The sequence below is a fragment of the Pecten maximus genome, chromosome 6 (genome assembly GCF_902652985.1).
Source record: "Pecten maximus chromosome 6, xPecMax1.1, whole genome shotgun sequence".
Lineage (NCBI taxonomy): Eukaryota > Metazoa > Mollusca > Bivalvia > Pectinida > Pectinidae > Pecten > Pecten maximus.
Window position 1 is genome coordinate 23971998 of NC_047020.1, and position 21783 is coordinate 23993780.

General features: G+C 34.4%; 1 protein-coding gene across 6 annotated transcripts in view; it reads right to left on the reverse strand.

Moving 5' to 3' along the window:
* Positions 1-21783, reverse strand: part of LOC117329299 — a 72669-nt gene that overhangs the window by 15179 nt on the left and 35707 nt on the right. For 5 of the 6 annotated variants that reach the window (XM_033887180.1, XM_033887185.1, XM_033887184.1 and 2 more), the window contains 17 exons: positions 21476-21513; positions 20940-21086; positions 20363-20483; positions 19292-19398; positions 18653-18850; positions 18049-18162; positions 16709-16822; positions 16343-16436; positions 15796-15870; positions 15196-15248; positions 10104-10197; positions 9045-9179; positions 6732-6746; positions 3015-3161; positions 2433-2531; positions 1883-1998; positions 1086-1224 (listed from right to left, as the gene is read on the reverse strand). In XM_033887180.1, coding sequence (XP_033743071.1) covers positions 1086-1224; positions 1883-1998; positions 2433-2531; positions 3015-3161; positions 6732-6746; positions 9045-9179; positions 10104-10197; positions 15196-15248; positions 15796-15870; positions 16343-16436; positions 16709-16822; positions 18049-18162; positions 18653-18850; positions 19292-19398; positions 20363-20483; positions 20940-21086; positions 21476-21513 — 1806 coding nt within the window. The remainder of the gene's footprint in view (positions 1-1085; positions 1225-1882; positions 1999-2432; positions 2532-3014; positions 3162-6731; positions 6747-9044; positions 9180-10103; positions 10198-15195; positions 15249-15795; positions 15871-16342; positions 16437-16708; positions 16823-18048; positions 18163-18652; positions 18851-19291; positions 19399-20362; positions 20484-20939; positions 21087-21475; positions 21514-21783) is intronic. The other variant, XM_033887181.1, reaches the window with a different exon arrangement.

The following is a 21783-nucleotide window of genomic DNA, read 5'->3' on the forward strand; positions in this document are numbered from 1 at the left end:
AAGTCCCTGAGCCTCTTGGTTATTGAGAAGAAGTCGTTTTAGATTATAGCCTATTTGACCCATGTGACCTTGAATGAAGGTTTAGGTCATTTATTTGAACAAACTTTGTAGCCCTTCACCCCAGCATGCTACAGGCCCAATATCAAGTCCCTGGGCCTCTTGGTTATTGAGAAGAAGTTGTTTGAAGATTTTAGCCTATTTGATCCATGTGACCTTGAATGAAGGTCAAGGTCATTTATTTGAACAAACTTTGTAGCCCTTCACCCCAGCATGCTACAGGCCCAATATTAAGTCCCTGGGCCTCTTGGTTATTGAGAAGAAGTTGTTTAAATGAAAAAGTTGACGCAGGACGGCCGGACGGACGGCCGGACGGACGGACAACGGACGCCGCACCATGGCATAAGCTCACTTGCCCTTCGGGCAGGTGAGCTAATAATGATAACAATTGCTTAATATACACATTTAATTATGTACCGTATATATTTACCGAACAAAACTATTTCTACTAAAGATAAGAGTAGGAAGTGTATCTCAACATTCAACAGCTTCAAAACGTAAAGTAAATATTAAAACTTTTATTCGCCGATCGGTTTCGCCAGTTACGGCTCGTCAGGGCAAAGATACAACAAATTGTCCCCTGAAGTACACCGAAAGTGGTGCGCATATCACACGTGACTTTCATTGTTCCAAGGGGCGGTAATTTCTCGTTACGTAATATACAATCAGTGCTGTTATTTAATATTCACATAGGATGTAAATTTATAAAGTAAAAGTACAGTTTCTACTAAAGTACTAATATCAATAACAAGTATCTCACAGTGAATTTGAATTCCTACACAAATAGTTAGCCTGTGATGTTTTAGAAGTTTAGAGAAATTAATATTTCAAATTCACTTTGATTACCTGTACACAGAACAGACTGTCTCAATGAATCAACTTGACAAAACAATATATTCCAATAATGTATGTCAGATACTAAAATTTCTAACAAGGGCACGGGCGGTTTCAGCGAATTGGCAATGAAAGGGTTAACTACAGCATACTATAGTGACCATGAAGAAATAAAGTGACCAGTGTCCACTCACCCGCTGGTAATCCTTCTTCTCCTGGAAGCAGACAGCTCGGTTGAAGTACCCAAGAGCACAACTACTATCTATACTGGTAGCCTTGGTCAGGTCCTGGATGGCAAGGTCAAATGCCTTGATATGGTACTTCAGGGCCCCTCTGTAGATCAAAGGTCATCTATCAGTGTTGGCCAATCAAATGCTATTTACACATTTTAAGCTTGTAGAGATTCAATCAGAGGAAACATCCATTACTTAGTAAATATTCAGTAATGAAGTTTTATTCAATTCAACATCAATATCAATATAAGATCATGTCAAAAATCATTGATGTTTATACAGCCAGTCAGCTGAGAAATGGGAAGAGCTAACCCACAACCTTGACCCTACATTGTCAATTTCAGACATCACTGCAGACCAAAATGCAATACTGTACTAATATGGCTCTCAATATATTTAAACAACATGTTGCCTTATTTATATATTAATTTGTGCAGTTAGTAGAAGTTAAACAGTATCTGTATGTGATTAAGCAGCTTATTCCCAGATAATATTTATGTATATTGTCTATATTTGTTCTTGCAAGGCCAACTGTACATAATCCTTTAAGACTTTGCAATATAATGTTTGGAGAACTTATAATCAAAATAGTTTCATGATATTTCACTTGCAGATGGATACCAATTTAATCTAATTTGTCTTTTAATCAATGATCTAACATGCATATGGCAGCCATTGAGTTTTACAGCAGGAGACATTTTCCCACAATTCTTTAGCATTTTAGAAATTGTCCCATCAAACCCCACAGATCTACTTGCCTGTAGAGGAAAGCCCTCACACTGTGTGGCTGTAACTTGATCGCCTCATTACAATTCAAGATGGCCTTGGTGTAGTTTTTCCTGTGCCCATAGTAACAGGCTCGACTTAGATATGCCTAGAAACAAAATGGAAAATGAATAATCTTGGCAGATATCAAACATCAAACCAATAAAATTGCAAATTCAGATATTTAAGCAAATACACCCTCGCCCACAGATACGCCTCCTATGTTTATACAGAATCTTGAAATACATGTAGGAAGCTAAAAGGTGTTCACAAGTAAGCCCTTCCCAATCATTTATACACATGTACTAAACTTTTACACCAGAGATGGAGGCTAGTTTGAGGATAAATATGGTATTATATACAGTAACAGTAAAGGTCATGTCTAAATCTCACCTGGAAAACAAGGGTGTTACACATATATAGCCTTAAAGCTGTTAAGGAAAACCACGGTTCTCAGTACTACGACTTAAAACACACTAAATCTAATTTAATATCCTGTAAATTATTAAACTGTCCTGGATTTTAGACAACTTAGATGTTTACCTGGAAGATCTTTGGGTTGATGGCGAGGGCTTTGTTGAAGTCCTGTATTCCTTTTGACATACCCAGTTTGGTTCTGGCCACACCCCTCTGATACAGAGCCTGGGGAAAAATGATCTCAAACATAAAATACTCTCTAAATTACTCTCATTGCTATATAAATTATCTCAAACATAAAATACTCTCTAAATTACTTTCATTGCTATATAAGTATTTCACAAATATTTATAAACTTTATAATTGCAATTGATACAACCCTAAAATATAAAGATGACAGATCCCAAATATTAGTTATGATTTTTTTATTTTTTTTTTTTATTAAAAAAAATAGACAAAGTACCATATGATCTTTCAACCTTATTTTCACAATATATGTTAATTAATCTGATGATATAACAATGTTTTTATTCAAACGAGATCTCGATAATTGATCTGTTGATATAACAATGTTTTTAATCAGGAGATCTCCATAATTAATCCAATGAACATAGGCAAACAAAAACCAGGTTAGATTCTACAATGAAATAAAATGTTTTTGAAACACTTTAATTTTCTTTTGATGAATATCTTAATTTCCAAATATACCTCTGCATAGCTTGAGTCAAGTTTGATGGCATTAGAGAAAGCTTCCAGTGAATCTAGGTATCTCTTCAGTTCCATGTGACACATGCCAATCAGAAAGTGGGCATCTCCAGCCTCCGCAGGCCACGGCTCTCGTGGCTTCCAAGGTTTCTACAGAAGATCAAAGCTCATAGGTAAAAAGTGAAATACTATTTATCTTTCTCTCTCTCTCTTTTCTTTATATATGATTTCCATTCCAACATATTTTTGTTAACCAGCACACAAATTCTGGCATCTCATGTGACACTTTCAGTTTAATGAAATGTTTATGATAGCATGATTGTGAGCAAACTTTAGGTAAAGCCATGATCAGGTAAATATGAAATGAATGTGATTAAGAATTCTATAGGGAATTCTATTTTTTTCACATTCGATTTTTTTCCCCTAGAACACAAGTTTGCCAAGAGAAGTGAAGTCAACATATGTACACTGTATAATACAGCAGTTCTATAGTATTAGTAGGACTACAATATCAGGATTATTATAAAGTATCAGAACTATAGTATCAGGACTATAGTATATCAGGACTATAGTATCAGGACTATAGTATATCAGGACTATAGTATCAGGACTATAGTATATCAGGACTATAGTATCAGGGCTATAGTATATCAGGACTATAGTATCAGGACTATAGTATATCAGGACTATAGTATCAGGACTATAGTATATCAGGACTATAGTATCAGGGCTATAGTATATCAGGACTATAGTATCAGGACTATAGTATATCAGGACTATAGTATCAGGACTATAGTATATCAGGACTATAGTATCAGGACTATAGTATCAGGACTATAGTATATCAGGACTATAGTATCAGGACTATAGTATATCAGGACTATAGTATCAGGACTATAGTATTAGCAGGACTATAGTATCAGGACTATAGTATCAGGACTATAGTATATCAGGACTATAGTATTAGCAGGACTATAGTATCAACAGTGCTTGTATGCATAAACAACATACATAAACAATCAATTTTATTATTTGGAGTATTTCAAGTAAGAAAGCGATAACTGGGCGAGCTGTGAAGATTATATAAACCCTTCCCATGCAGATAGTGGCTATACTTGTAGCTAATTGACGTCATGTGGCTGTACTTGTAGCTAATTGACGTCATGTGGCTGTACTTGTAGCAGGATGTTGTGCGGCTATACTTTTTCAGCAATACATCGTGATATGTGAAAGCAGTATAATATTATAAGCATACATTTAAGAAGCTAACATTGTATGATAAAATACCTTTGAATCTAATTTTCTTGTTTCATCATATTTTGAGTTTCATATTTATAAACAAAGGTCTCAAATAGATTCTATGACAAGTACTTAGTGGACAAAAACAGTATGTTTGTAGGAGTTACTTTACACATATTTCTAAAACCAAGAACAGGTTTTTGTGTTACATTCCATCCACCAAGTTTTGTTTGAGTTTAACTACATACATTTAAACCATATATTTGGTTCCAAAGTTATTTCAGAATAGGGGTTAATATTCCTCTTTTTCCCATATTCATCAAATTGTCAAACAGTCACAAAATATTTTATGCATCTTAAGATCTAAATCAAATTTCATAACTTTTCTCTTATTACCAGTGAAGCATGACGAAAAAAATGATCATGCATGTTTGTAAGTCCAAGATAGACAGGGTTAACATTCAACTGTAATCCATTTATACTTAGTTTTCCTGGAATTGATCAGCAATATTGAATATAAAAATAAAGATGGTAATTAGGTTGATAATTCATTGATAATCTAATAAACTGGGAAACCAAATCATTATGGATAGACATTAAATCATTTCTATAGCATGAATACAGTGAAACCTTTCTAATCCGACACCCAACTGGAATACAAAATAAACACACAAGTTTTCATCAGAAATACAAATGTATGTTGGGATATTCAGTGTGTTAGACTAATCAGGGGTCAGATTGGACAGGTTTTCACTGTATCAATGTTATATTATACAGGTTCCGTAAATACCCCCAGTTGTTAGGGCTATAGGTAAGTATTTGTATGTTGGAAGTTAGGGAATCTCGCATACCATGTGGAAACAACCCTACACAATTGTTATCAGAAAACTTTTACTTATATTTTAGTGATCTATAAAATAGAGATGATGGCTAAAAGTGTTATTCCCAGCAACTTACTTGGTTCATTATAAACAGGTTCAAAGTGAAAATGGATATTTGACAAATTTTTTTTCCTATTTTCTAAAATTTTTGGGAGCCGTTTCAGGTAACTGCTAGCATTCCTGATGAAATCCTTAATAAACTGTACATTTCAGCATAAACTAAACATAATGTTCTATCATGCTTGATATATACATGCTGACTAAAAAACACAAGCATACACAAGGTATACATACAATATCAATATGAGGGATATGAGGATATGAGGTTCAGATATATGTATTTTTTTTTACATTATATATCAAAAGCTATAATAGGTAGTAATATAACGAGGAAAAATATGAAAATAATATGTGGATAGTTTTTAAATCACAAATGCATTATATCCAAATAATTTATTACAGATAGAATCCTAAAAGTACAATGAATCAATTGTTCTTCATCTTGTTTTAATCTAATCAGCATATTGAGCGAGGGGACCAGGATAAAAATACAATGGAAACATTGATTATATCAATCATACATACATACAATGTATTTAGATTCATATAACATACATAGACTATGATGTTTGAATTTTTTCCTAATAAAATTCTCTCATCTTTTAAATGGTTAATGTTTCGTCATATTCAATGTATATTTATAGAGAGAATGAAAAAGATTTAATAAAAAAATCACGAAATTGAGTCAGACATACTGTTCCATAATGAAGGCACCATTAAGTTTATACTGGATGACCTTAACCTTCAAATGTTGTTTTAATATCTAACGTTGATTGATGGTATAATGCTATTTGTGAGAAAACACTTCTAAAGAGAAGTACATCCAGAGATAATACAGGTACTCCACGGAGAGGTATACATATGTATATAAACAGTGAAATCTCATTAATCCACACATTACCAGGATCCTATTTCCATGACTGACTACCTGGTAAATTTCCCAAAATTTAATTTCACAGGATATATTTTAGACTCAAATAATAATAAAAAAAAGTCCAGACTATTAATATCAAATATAGTGAAACCTGACTTTACCGACCACTGACTTAAATGACATCCTGTAACATCTGACCATTTTCACCAGAACAGTGACATGCTTCATTGTCATATCCCTTTCTGACTTACCATATACCAACACCCTTCATATCTGACACACTGACTCAGTCCCATACAGTGTCAGTAAAGTCAGGTTTCACTGTACAACATAATTTTCTCAGACTTTAATTATCCACAAAATATTTCCTAGTGTCCGACAATCCAATCCTAAAATTTCCCAAAAAAATTTTATCAAGAAAAAAATTCTGTGGCTACCTGGTGATTTTCTCAGACTATAATTAAAGATTAGAAAATTATGTGAAAAATATTTCCCAATCTCTCAGAATTCCACAACAATTTCTATTTCAGGTACTTGTGTTTAGAAATTATAGAAAAGTAAAGCTTGTCTGGATCAATGAAATTTCACTGGATGTTATAGGTATATGAAAGCCACAGGTGAGTGATCACATGACTATCACCAGGTGTTAGGCCCGTGAGAACTTACCTTTGTATTGACGTTCTATTTTGCAAACATAAACAAAGGCAGCTATAATAGATGAAAACTGCCACCATACATGATAAATGTCTGACACCATGGCGTTCTACAGACAAAGCTCACTGTAACAATGGCTAGGATCTGACACCAATTGTAGAGAAGCATAACGAATTTTCCTCGATCCCAATCCTTTTATTTTACAGTGAGAGGGGTTGATAAGTACAAGGGGTATAAACAAGTCAATAGAAATATCATAATTTACTCATGAAGGTGCACTTTAATTAAAACTTTTTTTTTGTTTATTTAAAATTTATGGACAGATATGATAATTAAAAGGCAAACCAAAGTATTTTAAATTCCAGTGTGCTTGCATGACGCCTAGAATGGCGATCATGCAAACTTTGTAGAGTTACTCCTCAACACTGCCATGATGTCAGAGAGACACCCAGTGTACTGACCCATCCCTACACTTTATATCAATACATGTACCAAGTTATCCCGTAATGTACTAGGGTTCCCTTCAACGAGATAAAATTCCAACTGACTTAAGTCTTAGAAACAGTGTGTTCCTACCAGACAACTTAAGGCTTAGAAACAGTGTGTTCCTACCAGACAACTTAAGGCTTAGAAACAGTGTGTTCCTACCAGAAAATCACATTCCAGAAAACATAAGGCTTAGAAACAGTGTGTTCCTACCAGACAACATTAGGTTAAGAGAAACAGTGTGTTCCTACCAGACAACATTAGGTTAAGAGAAACAGTGTGTTCCTATCAGACAACTTAAGGCTTAGAAACAGTGTGTTCCTACCAGACAACATTAGGTTAAGAGAAACAGTGTGTTCCTACCAGACAACTTGAGGCTTAGAAACAGTGTGTTCCTACCAGACAACTTAAGGCTTAGAAACAGTGTGTTCCTACCAGACAACTTAAGGCTTAGAAACAGTGTGTTCCTACCAGACAACTTAAGGCTTAGAAACAGTGTGTTCCTACCAGAAAATCAAATTCCAGACAACATACGGCTTAGAAACAGTGTGTTCCTACCAGACAACATTAGGCTAAGAAACAGTGTGTTCCTATCAGACAACATCATGTTAAGAAACAGTGTGTTCCTATCAGATAACTTAAGGCTTAGAAACAGTGTGTTCCTTCCAGACAACATGTTAACATGAGGCTTAGAAACAGTGTGTTCCTACCAGAAAATCAAATTCCAGAAAACTTAAGGCTTAGAAACAGGGTGTTCCTACCAGAAAATCTTTTCCAGACAACATAAGGCTTAGAAACAGTGTGTTCCAACCAGAAAACATATGGACATGCTCTTACTATCAGAGATGTAAATAACAAATACCAATATGTAAGTCTCTGTTACTATACAGGAAAAGACATGTATATATAGGGAGTTTTGTGACAGGTATAGGGTTTGGGTGTAGGAAGGAGGGCTTCTAAGGGGACAGAATATTGGTACTATCAGGATGTTGTGTTAAACTTAATGGCTACACAAATTATGCTGTAACATCTGATGTTTAAAGATGATAATTTTCATGTGGGGAACTATACATCACTTAATAAAAATATTACCCATGACAATCATAATTATTCTTACAGTACTGTATCTTTTTTTTAATAGTCATACAAATTATATATACAGGTACTCAAAAAACATTTCATACAAGATGTAAGTCAAACATATATGCTACACAAAATATATCTTATATTTTTCATACTACATTTGGCTGATTTTTCATCATGAAATGATTTAATATAAATATAGTTTCTTAAAGCTTTAACACTATTTAGTGAGAAAAAGAAAATGATATAATGAAATATAGACTCTAGATACATAACTAATTGTAATATACATCTAAACACTAAGGTGACTGTCAGCTATATAATGGAATGAAATACAAAACACAACAAACAATGTTAAATGAGTATAGAAGTATTTACCTTGGAAAAAGAAATGATATACATAACCTACTATAATCTACAGGTAATTTGTAAATTCCAATCACCATACTGAAAAACGGACTATATTTCATGTATAAATGAAAATGAAATATAAGTCATTCTATAGTTATGTTATGATAGATAAAATCTAAAAATAAATAAATAAATGAAAAAAATAGATAAATAAAAACTGTGTATGAAGCAAAGATAGAAACCTCTTTCCATTCTTCTATCTTTAAAAGTTGTAATTTGACCAACTTGAACACTTTGACAGATACTAGCTACCTTAGCATAGATTTTAACCCCTGAAGTTTCCTTGTATTTCCTGTAGCCAACTGTGTCACACCACACCATCAGACACCAGGCACCAATACTCACATATATTCCCAGAGCACGCTCAAAGCTGACAATGGCATCCTTGTAAAGCTTGGCTTTCATCTGTGTTTTTCCCAGCAGCATAAACAGTGATGCTATGGGTTTGGACCGGGTGGCTATGTTGAGGGCTTCTATTGCCTAAAACATATGTAACACTTGATCATTGCTTCTATCTATATCAAAAAGGCTTGACATTATCATACCCGAGTATAACGATTCATATTATACTTTGATTTTCCAATTGATACATTTTAAAACGCTCAGCAAGACTCTAGTTATAGGCCTAGAAGAGCCTTATAGAAGTCATACATTGTATGTACAAGACACACACTTAATCTACTAATTAACAAATTGATAGTATGATATTTGTTTCAAGTTTCAGCTCCCTATCTACAAATATTGAAGTATTTTCCCCATATATAGGCATGCCTTTATCCATATATTCATGCATCATGCTTGTACATAAATGTATTTGACAAAGTTCTTAATTAATACCAATGCATATTAATACTTATTTTCTTATGAATATCTATATCTTAATCTCCCTCCTTGTATATAATATATATCCACCTTACCGTAATTGTTCCTTTACATTATTTATTCAATCTTACCTTGCGGTAATTGTTCCTTTACATTATTTATTCAATCTTACATTGCGGTAATTGTTCCTTTACATTATTTATTCAATCTTACCTTGCGGTAATTGTTCCTTTTCATTATTTATTCAATCTTACCTTACCATAATTGTTCCTTTACATTATATATTCAATCTTACCTTACCATAAGTGTTCCTTTACATTATTTATTCAATCTTACATTGCGGTAATTGTTCCTTTACATTATTTGTTCAATCTTACATTGCGGTAATTGTTCCTTTACATTATTTATTCAATCTTACCTTGCGGTAATTGTTCCTTTACATTATTTATTCAATCTTACCTTGCGGTAATTGTTCCTTTTCATTATTTATTCAATCTTACCTTACCGTAATTGTTCCTTTACATTAATTATTCAATCTTACCTTACCGTAAATGTTCCTTTACATTATCTATTCAATCTTACCTTGCCGTAATTCTTGAGGAATGTTTGTACTACAGCCTGTTGTGTTGGCATCTGTCCCAGGGCCGAGTCTTGGGTTCCAATGTCCGAGGCATGCCTTTAATACAGACCAAAAGATAAATCAATTTAATTTGCTTTATTACATTAACAAATATTTCAAATACAATTATATAGTGTTGTTATAAAATCACCTACAATGTCATACAGTACTACGGTTGTCATGTACAGTATCGATTCTGGAGTCAAACTTCTGACTCAAACTATGGAGGCTCATCATACAGTGGCATCACATGTTCCCATAAGTTAATGGATATAGGACGGTACTTAACCAGACATAGGGCTTATTGAAGGATATGGAGATACATACGGTAAAACTATTGATGAAGTACCATAAACATAACTGATTCAATTTTACAAATACTGGGAACATTGTTTTTTGTATGGCTAACTTTTTATGAAATCCTCCCATAAAAATAAACTTATCATCATTTGTTACATTTTGACTGACTATAGTGTAACATGCCTAGATTACACTAGATCTTGTTAAACTATTGGTTTTTCAGTATAAAGAAGCTATGTGAGAATTTTTGAGAATTGAAATAAATAGAATAGAAATCAATATAAAAGCCAAAAATGTGTAAAATCAATTTCAATAGAAAATATCAAAATGTAGATTCTACACAATTTGTGTTGCTTCTAAAAATTCACAAACACTGAATTCAAGGGACTCTGTTGAAAAACTAAAAAAAATTGTATCATAATTTTAGGGTTCTTTATAGATGAAGTTCTACTAAAGTTACTGAAGATATAACTGTCTATAGATAATCCCATCATCTAACTCACATTATCTAAAATATTCTCTTCTACATAACAAGTGTATCATTTTACTAACTGGTTTAATTACTTTACAGTAATAAATTTTAAATGTAAGATCCCATGTATACTGGTGTAAACAGAGATCCCTGAAGGACATTAAAACAGCACTATATAACAAGTAGTCATTATGTATCTATACAACGTCACAACAAATTGTGTACATCATAATTAACTATTATTTAACAAGTAGTGTTAATTGGTTATATTAATTATTATCAAATTATTTACATGAAAGACAAACTGGAATGAAAAAGCATTTATTAAAAGCGGTTTACAAACTTATGAAAAAATAATGTAAGTTTGAAGCTCATAAAACAATCAGTCAATCATTATTGAAAAGCAAATTTAATTCTACACAATGAAAAATGTTTTCGGTATTGTAGATGATACTGTGTTTGTGGCTTTGTCTATTCCATCAGAATACAAACATCTACTTAAATCAGCTTTAAATGAGCTATATATTTGAAGGTCACATCAGCCGAGGTAATGGATTCATGAAAGTTCTGAATTTTATAATCATCAAGTAATACATTTATATTGTAACATAAATTTCACCAGAGGTCTTTCATACGTTGTCATATTGTAAGTTATATTTAGCTAATCAAATACACCTATAACAAGGGACTTAACTCTTGCCAGTCAATTATAGTAAGAAAGTCAAAGTCATATTGGTATAAGACTTTAACAAAGCAACAATATTATCATTAAAACTTTTAAAAAAATTTCACAGAATTCAGAACGACAACCCCCCCTCCCATTAAGAATATAAACAAAAATCCACAGAATTCATAAAGTCATTTTTTTACAATGCACAGTATGCACAGATTCAATTGTTTCAGGAAACCTTCTTGCATTTCAACCTTCTCGTGGAATATTTTCATATCTCTCATTTTTTTAATATTTCAATACCTCTCATGTTCCAGGATTTCTTCTCACATTTCAACCTTACAGTAGCATATTTCAATATCTCTCTCTGTATTTTTAAGTAATAAAGCATTCATTTTTTCTGAAAAGTTCTCCCAAACAGTTTTGGCATCATAACCATTTAAATGATTTACAGATTTATGATTACAGCAACCCCATCTACTCAACCGCTCAGGGGTCAATGGAAACAATTAAAACGGTCCCTAAGACAAGTGGTGTTCTATAAAAAAAAATATACCTGAGATAAAATCAAATCATGGTTAATTAAAATATTAAAGACTGGTTCCTAGATTGTGTGCAGTAGTTGTCAGAAGCAGAATATTGACAAAAGCACTTTTGTTATTTTACAACAAACAATGAGTAGCCATAAAAACCAAGCATTCACCATACCCATATTCTGACTCCTGTAGTCGCATGAAGAATCTAAGGTCATAGGTCAAACAACAAAATAACAGACAATAAACAAACAATGGCCCCAACCTTATGGGTCAAGGTCACATTCATCCTTCATGATGAAGGTCATCACATTTATACAATATCCAGAAATGGATGACCCAGAAATGTAAATGTAAATGTCAGCAATGCAACCAGCCCAAGGGAATTTCTGGGGGAGATGATGTGTTTAAATATGACATGTGGGATATACATGGTTTTGAAAGTAAGATTCCCAGACTGAAAGGTGGTAGATTTGGCTGAGGGGTCCAGAGTTTAAAAACCATTTCAGACCCATCATTGATAACTCACTTAGCTCAGATAAATATTACTACATAGAAAGATCACTGAGTTAATTGTCAAATTGAGTCCCCATATAACTTTAAAAATGACTTCAAACTTGTCCACATGCAATGAAACAATAAAGAGAAAGTGCAATCTGTCTATAGATCTTTTATCAATGTGACCTTGACCCATAAATGATGATGTGCATGGTTACTTATGTAGAATGGAATGTTTCTGGGTAAACATGTGTCATCAGACATTACAGGGTTACACACATGTGGTCAGACATTACAGGATATACACATGTGTCATCAGACATAACAGGATATACACATGTGTCATCAGACATTACAGGGTTACACACATGTAGCAAGATATTACAGGGTATACACATGTGCCTTCAGACATTACATGGTTATACAAATGTGGTCAGACATTGCAGGATATACACATGTGTCATTAGACATTACAGGGTATACACATGTGTCATCAGACATTACAGGGTATACACATGTGTCATCAGACATTACATGGTTACACAAATGTGGTCAGACATTACAGGATATACACATGTGTCATCAGACATTACAGGGTATACACATGTGTCATCAGACATTACAGGGTATACACATGTGCCATCAGACATTACAGGGTATACACATGTGCCATCAGACATTACAGGGTATACACATGTGTCATCAGACATTACAGGGTATACACATGTGCCATCAGACATTACAGGGTATACACATGTGTCATCAGACATTACAGGGTATACACATGTGCCATCAGACATTACAGGGTATACACATGTGTCATCAGACATTACAGGGTATACACATGTGCCATCAGGCATTACAGGGTATACACATGTGCCATCAGACATTACAGGGTATACACATGTGTCATCAGGCATTACAGGGTATACACATGTGTCATTAGACATTACAGGGTATACAAATGTGCCATTAGATATTATAGGGTATACACATGTGTCATCAGACATTACATGGTTACACAAATGTGGTCAGGCATTACAGGGTATACACATGTGTCATTAGACATTACAGGGTATACACATGTGTCATCAGACATTACAGGGTATACACATGTGTCATCAGACATTACAGGGTATACAAATGTGCCATTAGATATTATAGGGTATACACATGTGTCATCAGACATTACAGGGTATACACATGTGCCATTAGACATTATAGGGTATACACATGTGTCATTAGACATTACAGGGTTACACATGTGTCATCAGACATTACAAGGTATACACATGTGTCATTAGACATTACAGGGTTACACATGTGTCATCAGACATTACAAGGTATACACATGTGTCATCAGACATTACAGGGTATACACATGTGTCATCAGACATTACAGGGTATACACATGTGTCATCAGACATTACAGGGTATACACATGTGTCATCAGACATTACAGGGTATACACGTGTCATCAGACATTACAGGGTATACACATGTGCCATTAGACATTACAAGGTATACACATGTGCCATCAGGCATTACAGGGTTACACATGTGCCATCAGGCATTACAGGGTATACACATGTGCCATTAGACATTACAAGGTATACACATGTGTCATCAGACATTACAGGGTATACACATGTGCCATTAGACATTATAGGGTTACACATATGTCATCAGACATTACAGGGTATACACATGTGGTCAGACATTACAGGGTATACACATGTGTCATCAGACATTACAGGATATACACATGTGTCATCAGACATTACAGGGTATACACATGTGTCATCAGACATTACAAGGTATACATGTGTCATTAGACATTACAGGGTATACACATGTGTCATCAGGCATTACAGGGTTACACATATGTGGTCAGACATTACAGGGTATACACATTTGTCATCAGACATTACAGGGTATACACATGTGTCATCAGGCATTACAGGGTTACACATATGTGGTCAGACATTACAGGGTATACACATGTGTCATCAGATATTACATGGTATATACATGTGTCATCAGACATTACATGGTATATACATGTGTCATCAGACATTACAGGGTATATACATGTGTCATCAGGCATTACAGGATATACACATGTGCCATCAGGCATTACAGGGTATACACATGTGTCATCAGACATTACAGGGTATACACATGTGTCATCAGACATTACAGGGTATACACATGTGTCATCAGACATTACAGGGTATACACATACGTGATCGGACATTACAGGATATATATGGGATAACATTCTACTTAGCAATAAAAAGAATCATTACTTTCTAACAACTTGTAGATATTCCTAGCAGCAGAATTAGATAAGAAATGTCAAAAAAGCATTTTCAGACTATTGCATGAATTATTCTAATTAACTAAACTTTTTCTTCATGGTAGTTTTGCTAATTGGTAGGTGTACTTTCACTTTCCAAAAGCTTTATCTACATGGTGTATATACTTTCACTTTACAGTTATTTTACCAAGCTATAGATCGCTGAGCCTTAGGGATACCTCTAAGAAGCACTGAGACATACAGCATGAGATCCTGTACTCACCTAACACAGAAAGCTGCCAGGTCCAAGTTACCCATCTCCAGGACAAGCTGCCCCTGTAGTACGAGTTAGAATTACCGTTACACAAACTCTATACAATACAGAAACTGACTTCTTGGAATTTTAATATGGGGGAGAGTGAGCATAACAGCATTTTCAAGCCTAAGAAAATAACATGTATAGACCTCCTTTTTACAAAATGATATTGCTAAACTACACATTTTAAAATGCTCTTTTTGTAGACTGATTGGAGCTTAAACATTCTGTATAAATAATATATCTGGTAAGATTTTTACTGGTTTCTTTTATAAATTAAGTATCCAGGAATGTCCCTCTGAAATAGCAGGATCAGCAATTAACTAAATGATTTACAAGTCTTTACTACTTGATAGATGGTTGATGATCAAAAAACCCAATTACTAAATATTTTGTACTCATGACCAGAATTAATTAAAGTCTACAGAAAAATGTAAATGTTCAAATAATCTTATATAATAATCCTTTATTCAGATTTTTACTTGCCAAATAATCTTATATAATAATCCTTTATTCAGATTTTTACTTGCCAAATAATCTACTGTCAGACTTCTATAAGGTACTTACTCGGTACATGTAGTAGTGATGTATATCAGGCCGTAGATGGATGGCTCTGGTGAAGTCTCGTAGGGCCAGCTTTAACTGATGATAGAAAATTACAGACATAAACCCAGAAACAAATAAGAGTTTGCTAAATTTCCCTTCACAATTTTTTGGGAATTCGTCGGACATAAAACATAAATAGAGAGGACACTGTAAAAAATAATAACTTAAAACTACAAAACATTTTTACAACAAATTCAAAATATTGTGATATCAATCACTTTAATTGGCTGGGTTCAAAGCACCAAACTGTGGGTGGAAACCAGAGTAACGGTGGTCCAGCAGGTCACCCTTATACCTTTTTCTAATCGTAAAATCAAGTCCTCTATATATAGATGAAAAGTGAGTATGTTACCAGTGACCGGGGCCTAAAAGTCCTCCTGATAAGGAGAAAAATGATTATTATCAGTATTATCAGTTATTATATGATATTGAACTATTCTGCATATTAAAATGCTCCACCACAAGTCATGGTACTGCCTAAAACACAAAGAGAGTACAGTCGACTAACCTCATGTATTTTGTGGTAGGCTTCCCCTCTGCAAACATAGGCTCTCACATACGTAGGGTCAACCTTGATACCAGAGGCAAACTTCTTAATTGCCCTGGTGACAAAGATCAAATGACGTACACTTTTTAATGTTGTAAAATACATTGGTTTCTAATAGTTTATGAATGTTTGAGAATTGGTATAACCAAATGTACACATTTCATTTATTTTTTTTTAAACTTTTGGAGTATTTGTTCTTTTGTCTCAAAATGTTATGTAAAATATTTAAATATAAAGCTCTACAAAATAGTAACTTTTCTGTACTGGTAAAATTCAGAAAGCAAAAGCAAGATAATTTTTACAAATAAAAAGATAAATGTTGTGAACCTGTGGTAGTTGTCGTAGTGGTTCATGAAGATAAGTCCAAGGTTAACATGAGCACAGGCAATGTCCTTGTTCAGTTTGAGGACACTCTCAAAGTCGGGGATCGCATCCTCATGTCTGAAGGATTAATATTTACATCAAATAAATCTTACAGTGAAGTAGAATGATTTACATGGGTTAAAAGCAATAAGTTAGAACCAATTATCAAACTGATAGTCATGATCAGACAATCATGATGACTTTTCATTTTCTTTTATAATGTGCATATACATCTCAATAAGCCTTTTATACAGTATGTGTGTCTTAATAAGCCTTTTATACTGTATGTGTCTCTCAATAAGCCCCTTATACTGTATGTGTCTCTTAAAAAGCCTTTTATAATGTATGTGTCTCTTAAAAAGCCTTTTATAATGTATGTGTCTCTTAATAAGCGTTTTATACTGTATGTGTCTCTCAATAAACCTTTTATACTGTATGTGTCTCTCAATAAGCCCCTTATACTATATGTGTCTCTTAAAAAGCCTTTTATAATGTATGTGTCTCTTAAAAAGCCTTTTATAATGTATGTGTCTCTTAATATGCGTTTTATACTGTATGTGTCTCTCAATAAACCTTTTATACTGTATGTGTCTCTCAATAAGCCACTTATACTGTATGTGCCTCTCAATAAGCCTTTAACGTATGTATAAGCCTTTTATACTGTGTCTGTCAATAAGCCCCTTATACTGTATGTGTCTGTCAATAAGCACCTTATACTGTATGTATCTCTCAATAAGCACCTTATACTGTATGCATCTCTCAATAAGTCCCTTATACTGTATGTGTCTGTCAATAAGCCCCTTATACTGTATGTATCTCTCAATAAACCCCTTATACTGTATGTGTCTCTCAATAAGCCCCTTATACTGTATGTGTCTCTCAATAAGCCCCTTATACTGTATGTGTCTCTCAATTAGCCCCTTATACTGTATGTATCTCTCAATAAGCCCCTTATACTGTATGTGTCTCTCAATAAGCCCCTTATACTGTATGTGTCTCTCAATAAGCCACTTATACTGTATGTATCTCTCAATAAGCCCCTAATACTGTATGGTCTGTCAATAAGCCCATTATACTGTATGGTCTGTCAGTAAGCCCATTATACTGTATGTGTCTGTTAATAAACCCCTCATACTGTTTATGTCTCTCAATAAGCCCCTTATACTGTATGTGTCTCTCAATAAGCCCCTTATACTGTATGAAGTGTTTGACAGGGAATGGTTCACATCTTTAAAATAAATTTCAGTCTATCATGACATGTTTGACAGTGACTGGTCCAGTAGAAGGTTTGAAGGATTACTTACTTCCCCATGGAGTCATACAAGATTGCCCTGTGGAGGTAGGACATGACATTCTCATCTGTATCATTGATGAGGAGTGAAACACTGTAGTCATGGAGAGCACGTTTGGGATGAGCTCTGAAACAAAATAAAATCCACTGTCGTGATGATTTAATCCTAGAACCTGTTGTGTGTCTGTCCCAACACTGAACAATAACATATCAAGTAGTTTCTTTCATGATTCTTCTTCATTCTAACTACAAACTTTTAATCGTCCACCTCTTCTAGCAGCAAGTATTTTTTTTTTAATATTGGGTTGTTTTTATAATTGGAGATGGCATGGACTATCAAGTAGCTAAAAATGTGTCATAAAATTTAAGAAATTCTTATTTTTCACACATTCAAGTTAACCTCAATTCCTAGCCTATACTGGCAAGCACATTTTTTTTAATTTGAGCTTACACAGATTTTTGTACACTCTACATTTAAGCGATACACAGAGATTGAATTCCACTTTTTTAATTCCTTGGTTTCAACAGCCTTTTTGTAGGTATACTTTTTGTGATCTATGTAACAAGTTTTTATTTACATTTGTGGTACATATTTTTATCTTTATATATCAACGTACTTTCTGAGGATACAGGCACGATGGAAAAATGCCTGCCAGCTGAGAGGATCAAGGTGGATGGCTGCCGACAAGTCCTGCACTGCTGGTGACCATTGCTGCATTTTGGCGTAAGCTCGGCCGCGATACGTTCTCGCCGAGGCGTCTAATGGGTCAACCTTCAGTAAGTCTGTAAAGTCCTGGATCGCATTTGTCCAGTTCCTAGAAATCATAATCAACATATGTTGGAACTGTGACAAGCTTTAAGACACAGATTTAACAATGACATTTAGAAGCAACAGATTGACATCCTATAGATTATTGATCTTTAGGTAGCCTCTAATCACACTATCACTTTTCTGTGTATGATGGAAAAATTGTTTGTGAAAAAAAATAAAAAAAGAGAAAATAATAGTAAGTAACACAACATCAGGTGATTGCCATTTTTATTTTGGGGTAAAAGGTTTTAAAAATGAAATGAAACAGGTGTTGTCTGTGATACTCAAAGGCTTAATTCCATACAAAATAGGATAAAATGGACAAGGAAGATGGAATCTACAAGTCCTCATCATCAAGATATTTTAAAACACTTGGACTCGGTATGAAGTCGGTATGAAGGAGGAAGTCTGCTATAAGTACTGGTAATCCCAGATTATACCTTACCCAATCTCAAAATAGTAGAGGCCATGTTTAAGGATCGCATCTGTCCTTGTTGGCATGATTTTCTTGGCCTTAGACAAGTCCTCGAGGGCCAACAGCATGTCTCCTCTCTACAACCAATCAAAATCAAGGTTAAATGTAATTTCAGTATTCCTGGTTAACAAAACAGCCAATAGAAACTAAGGTACAACACACAGCAGCCAATCATAAATCAGAATTGTTACTGCATATATTTATTACAGTAAACCTCTAGTCAGTTCGAACAAAATTTCAAAAATATTGATGAACCTGTTCAAATTATACAAAATTGTGCTTCGAACTTTCCTTTTTTTCTATGAACCTGGATTAAGAGACCACCTGTCATATGTGACCTGTTTTATTGACTCCCTTGGAAGGTCATATATGACAGGTTTGACTGTATATGCATGGTTCTATATTTTATTTGCATCCAAAACTATTATATGTAGGCCTATCACTTCTTAGTGAATGGTCCATCTAACGAAAACAGTCTACATAACCTGTTGTGTTTACAAAAGTCCTACTGTAAATATAGGCATATACCTTGGTAAAATTAGGGGAGAACATCAACATGTCTGCTTCTGAATTTTAAGTAATTTAATAGTCCTAATATCTACCAAACTTATTTCAAAATTTCAAAATTACCCATTGCTAATTGGAACATCTGTGGATTGCTGTTAACTTAACCGCAGTACCTTGTGTGACCTGCCCAACCTTGTGTGACCTGCCCAACCTTGTGTGACCTGCCCAACCTTGTGTGACCTGTCCAACCTTGTGTGACCTGCCCAACCTTGTGTGACCTGCCCAACCTTGTGTGACCTGCCCAACCTTGTGTGACCTGCCCAACCTTGTGTGACCTGCCCAACCTTGTGTGACCTGCCCAACCTTGTGTGAGGGCACACATTTATAGGTACATGCAATACCTTGATTGGCAATAATTAAGGGATGTAAGGTCGCAATTAGAAAATCAAAATGCTAAGTTACCACTGTAACTGACAATACAAGGCAATTTTTAGTTTGCCATACAGCGTGATGATATCTTGGTTTTGTTCTGACCTTTTCATACATGAGTGCTCTCTGGTAGTAGGCTTCATGGTCCAGCGGATTCAGTTTGACTGCCTGTGTGTAATTAATGACTGCCATTGTTATCTCCCCTTGTTTACGATAAATCTCCGCCCTGTAGAATCGAAGTAAAAATTATACACCAGAAAATATAGCAAGTAATAACAATTACTTATCCATGCCAGCACTGTCTTCTAAACATTTACATAACAATGGATGCATTTGTTTTGACAGAAAGTGTGAGATTAATACAGAAATGAAGATAACATCAGGGATATTGGGACTTATTACATATAGACATGAAATACTTATTAGTAAACAGAGTGATATGACTGGTATTTCAATGGTGACCACATCTTTAGCCATAAAAAAAAACTGCACTCACTCTTTTTTTTCTGTTAAAAGAAAAGAAAATCCTCAATATCCATCAGAATTTTATCTAAAAATAGATTGTGACTTATAATCCAAAGAAATGTCACATATCATCAGAGGGAAGCTGAACTCTGACCTGACCCATTTAGGCCTTGATCAAACCTTAATGATTATTTATCAGCTGGCCTAGGAGACTTACATGGACCTGTAGGAGCCAGAGTGGTTCTTGCTGTGTTTGAGGATAAAGGTGAGGTCTTCTAATGCTTCCTTTTTCTTGTCCTGCAGCAGGAACAGCAGATGTCGGTGCCAGTAGGCGTCCAGTAACATGGGTTCCAAACGTATGGCTCTGAGCAAGTAAAACATATATTAACAGTAGAGGATGGTATACAGTGTTTAGCCAGGATTTGATTTCAGAAGGATTCTGATGGTAATGAAAATGATATTTCCAGCTGTTTAGTAGACTTCAAGGGAGAAAACCTGTGTTAATTTAGTATCGGGGATGATAATCAGGGGGACAACTCTATCCATCCGTTCCACAAACCAGTCCGAATCTGAGTGATAATACTAGCGTATTTTAAAAGTCCTGTATTTATGGCATTGTTCCTGTGCTCAGCTTCAAGAGCCTGGACACAAAGTAATTTTATATACTGTACAAAATAAACAAGATACAGTATAGAAAAGTTCAAATGTATTGCCTGATTATGATAATAACTCCATGTACAGGATTTTACTTACGAGTCCAGATCTTCTTCTGCTCTCTTCACCATTCCAAGCTACAGAAGGAATACATATATCAATAGATTTCCTCATTTACAACAATATGATGACCTCACATCGACAATTCAATCATATCACTTCAACAAAATTGATATAACGTATGGCATAACATAAGAGGGCCAGAGTAAAAGAAAAATAACTATTCTCCTCCTCAACCTGTGGGGTAAAATTCTTAAGCTACGCAACACCCTAATAAACCAACTGCACCTGTAATGAAGCACTCTTTTATCAAAGGGGCGATTCTAAATTACATGATTTTCACTTGG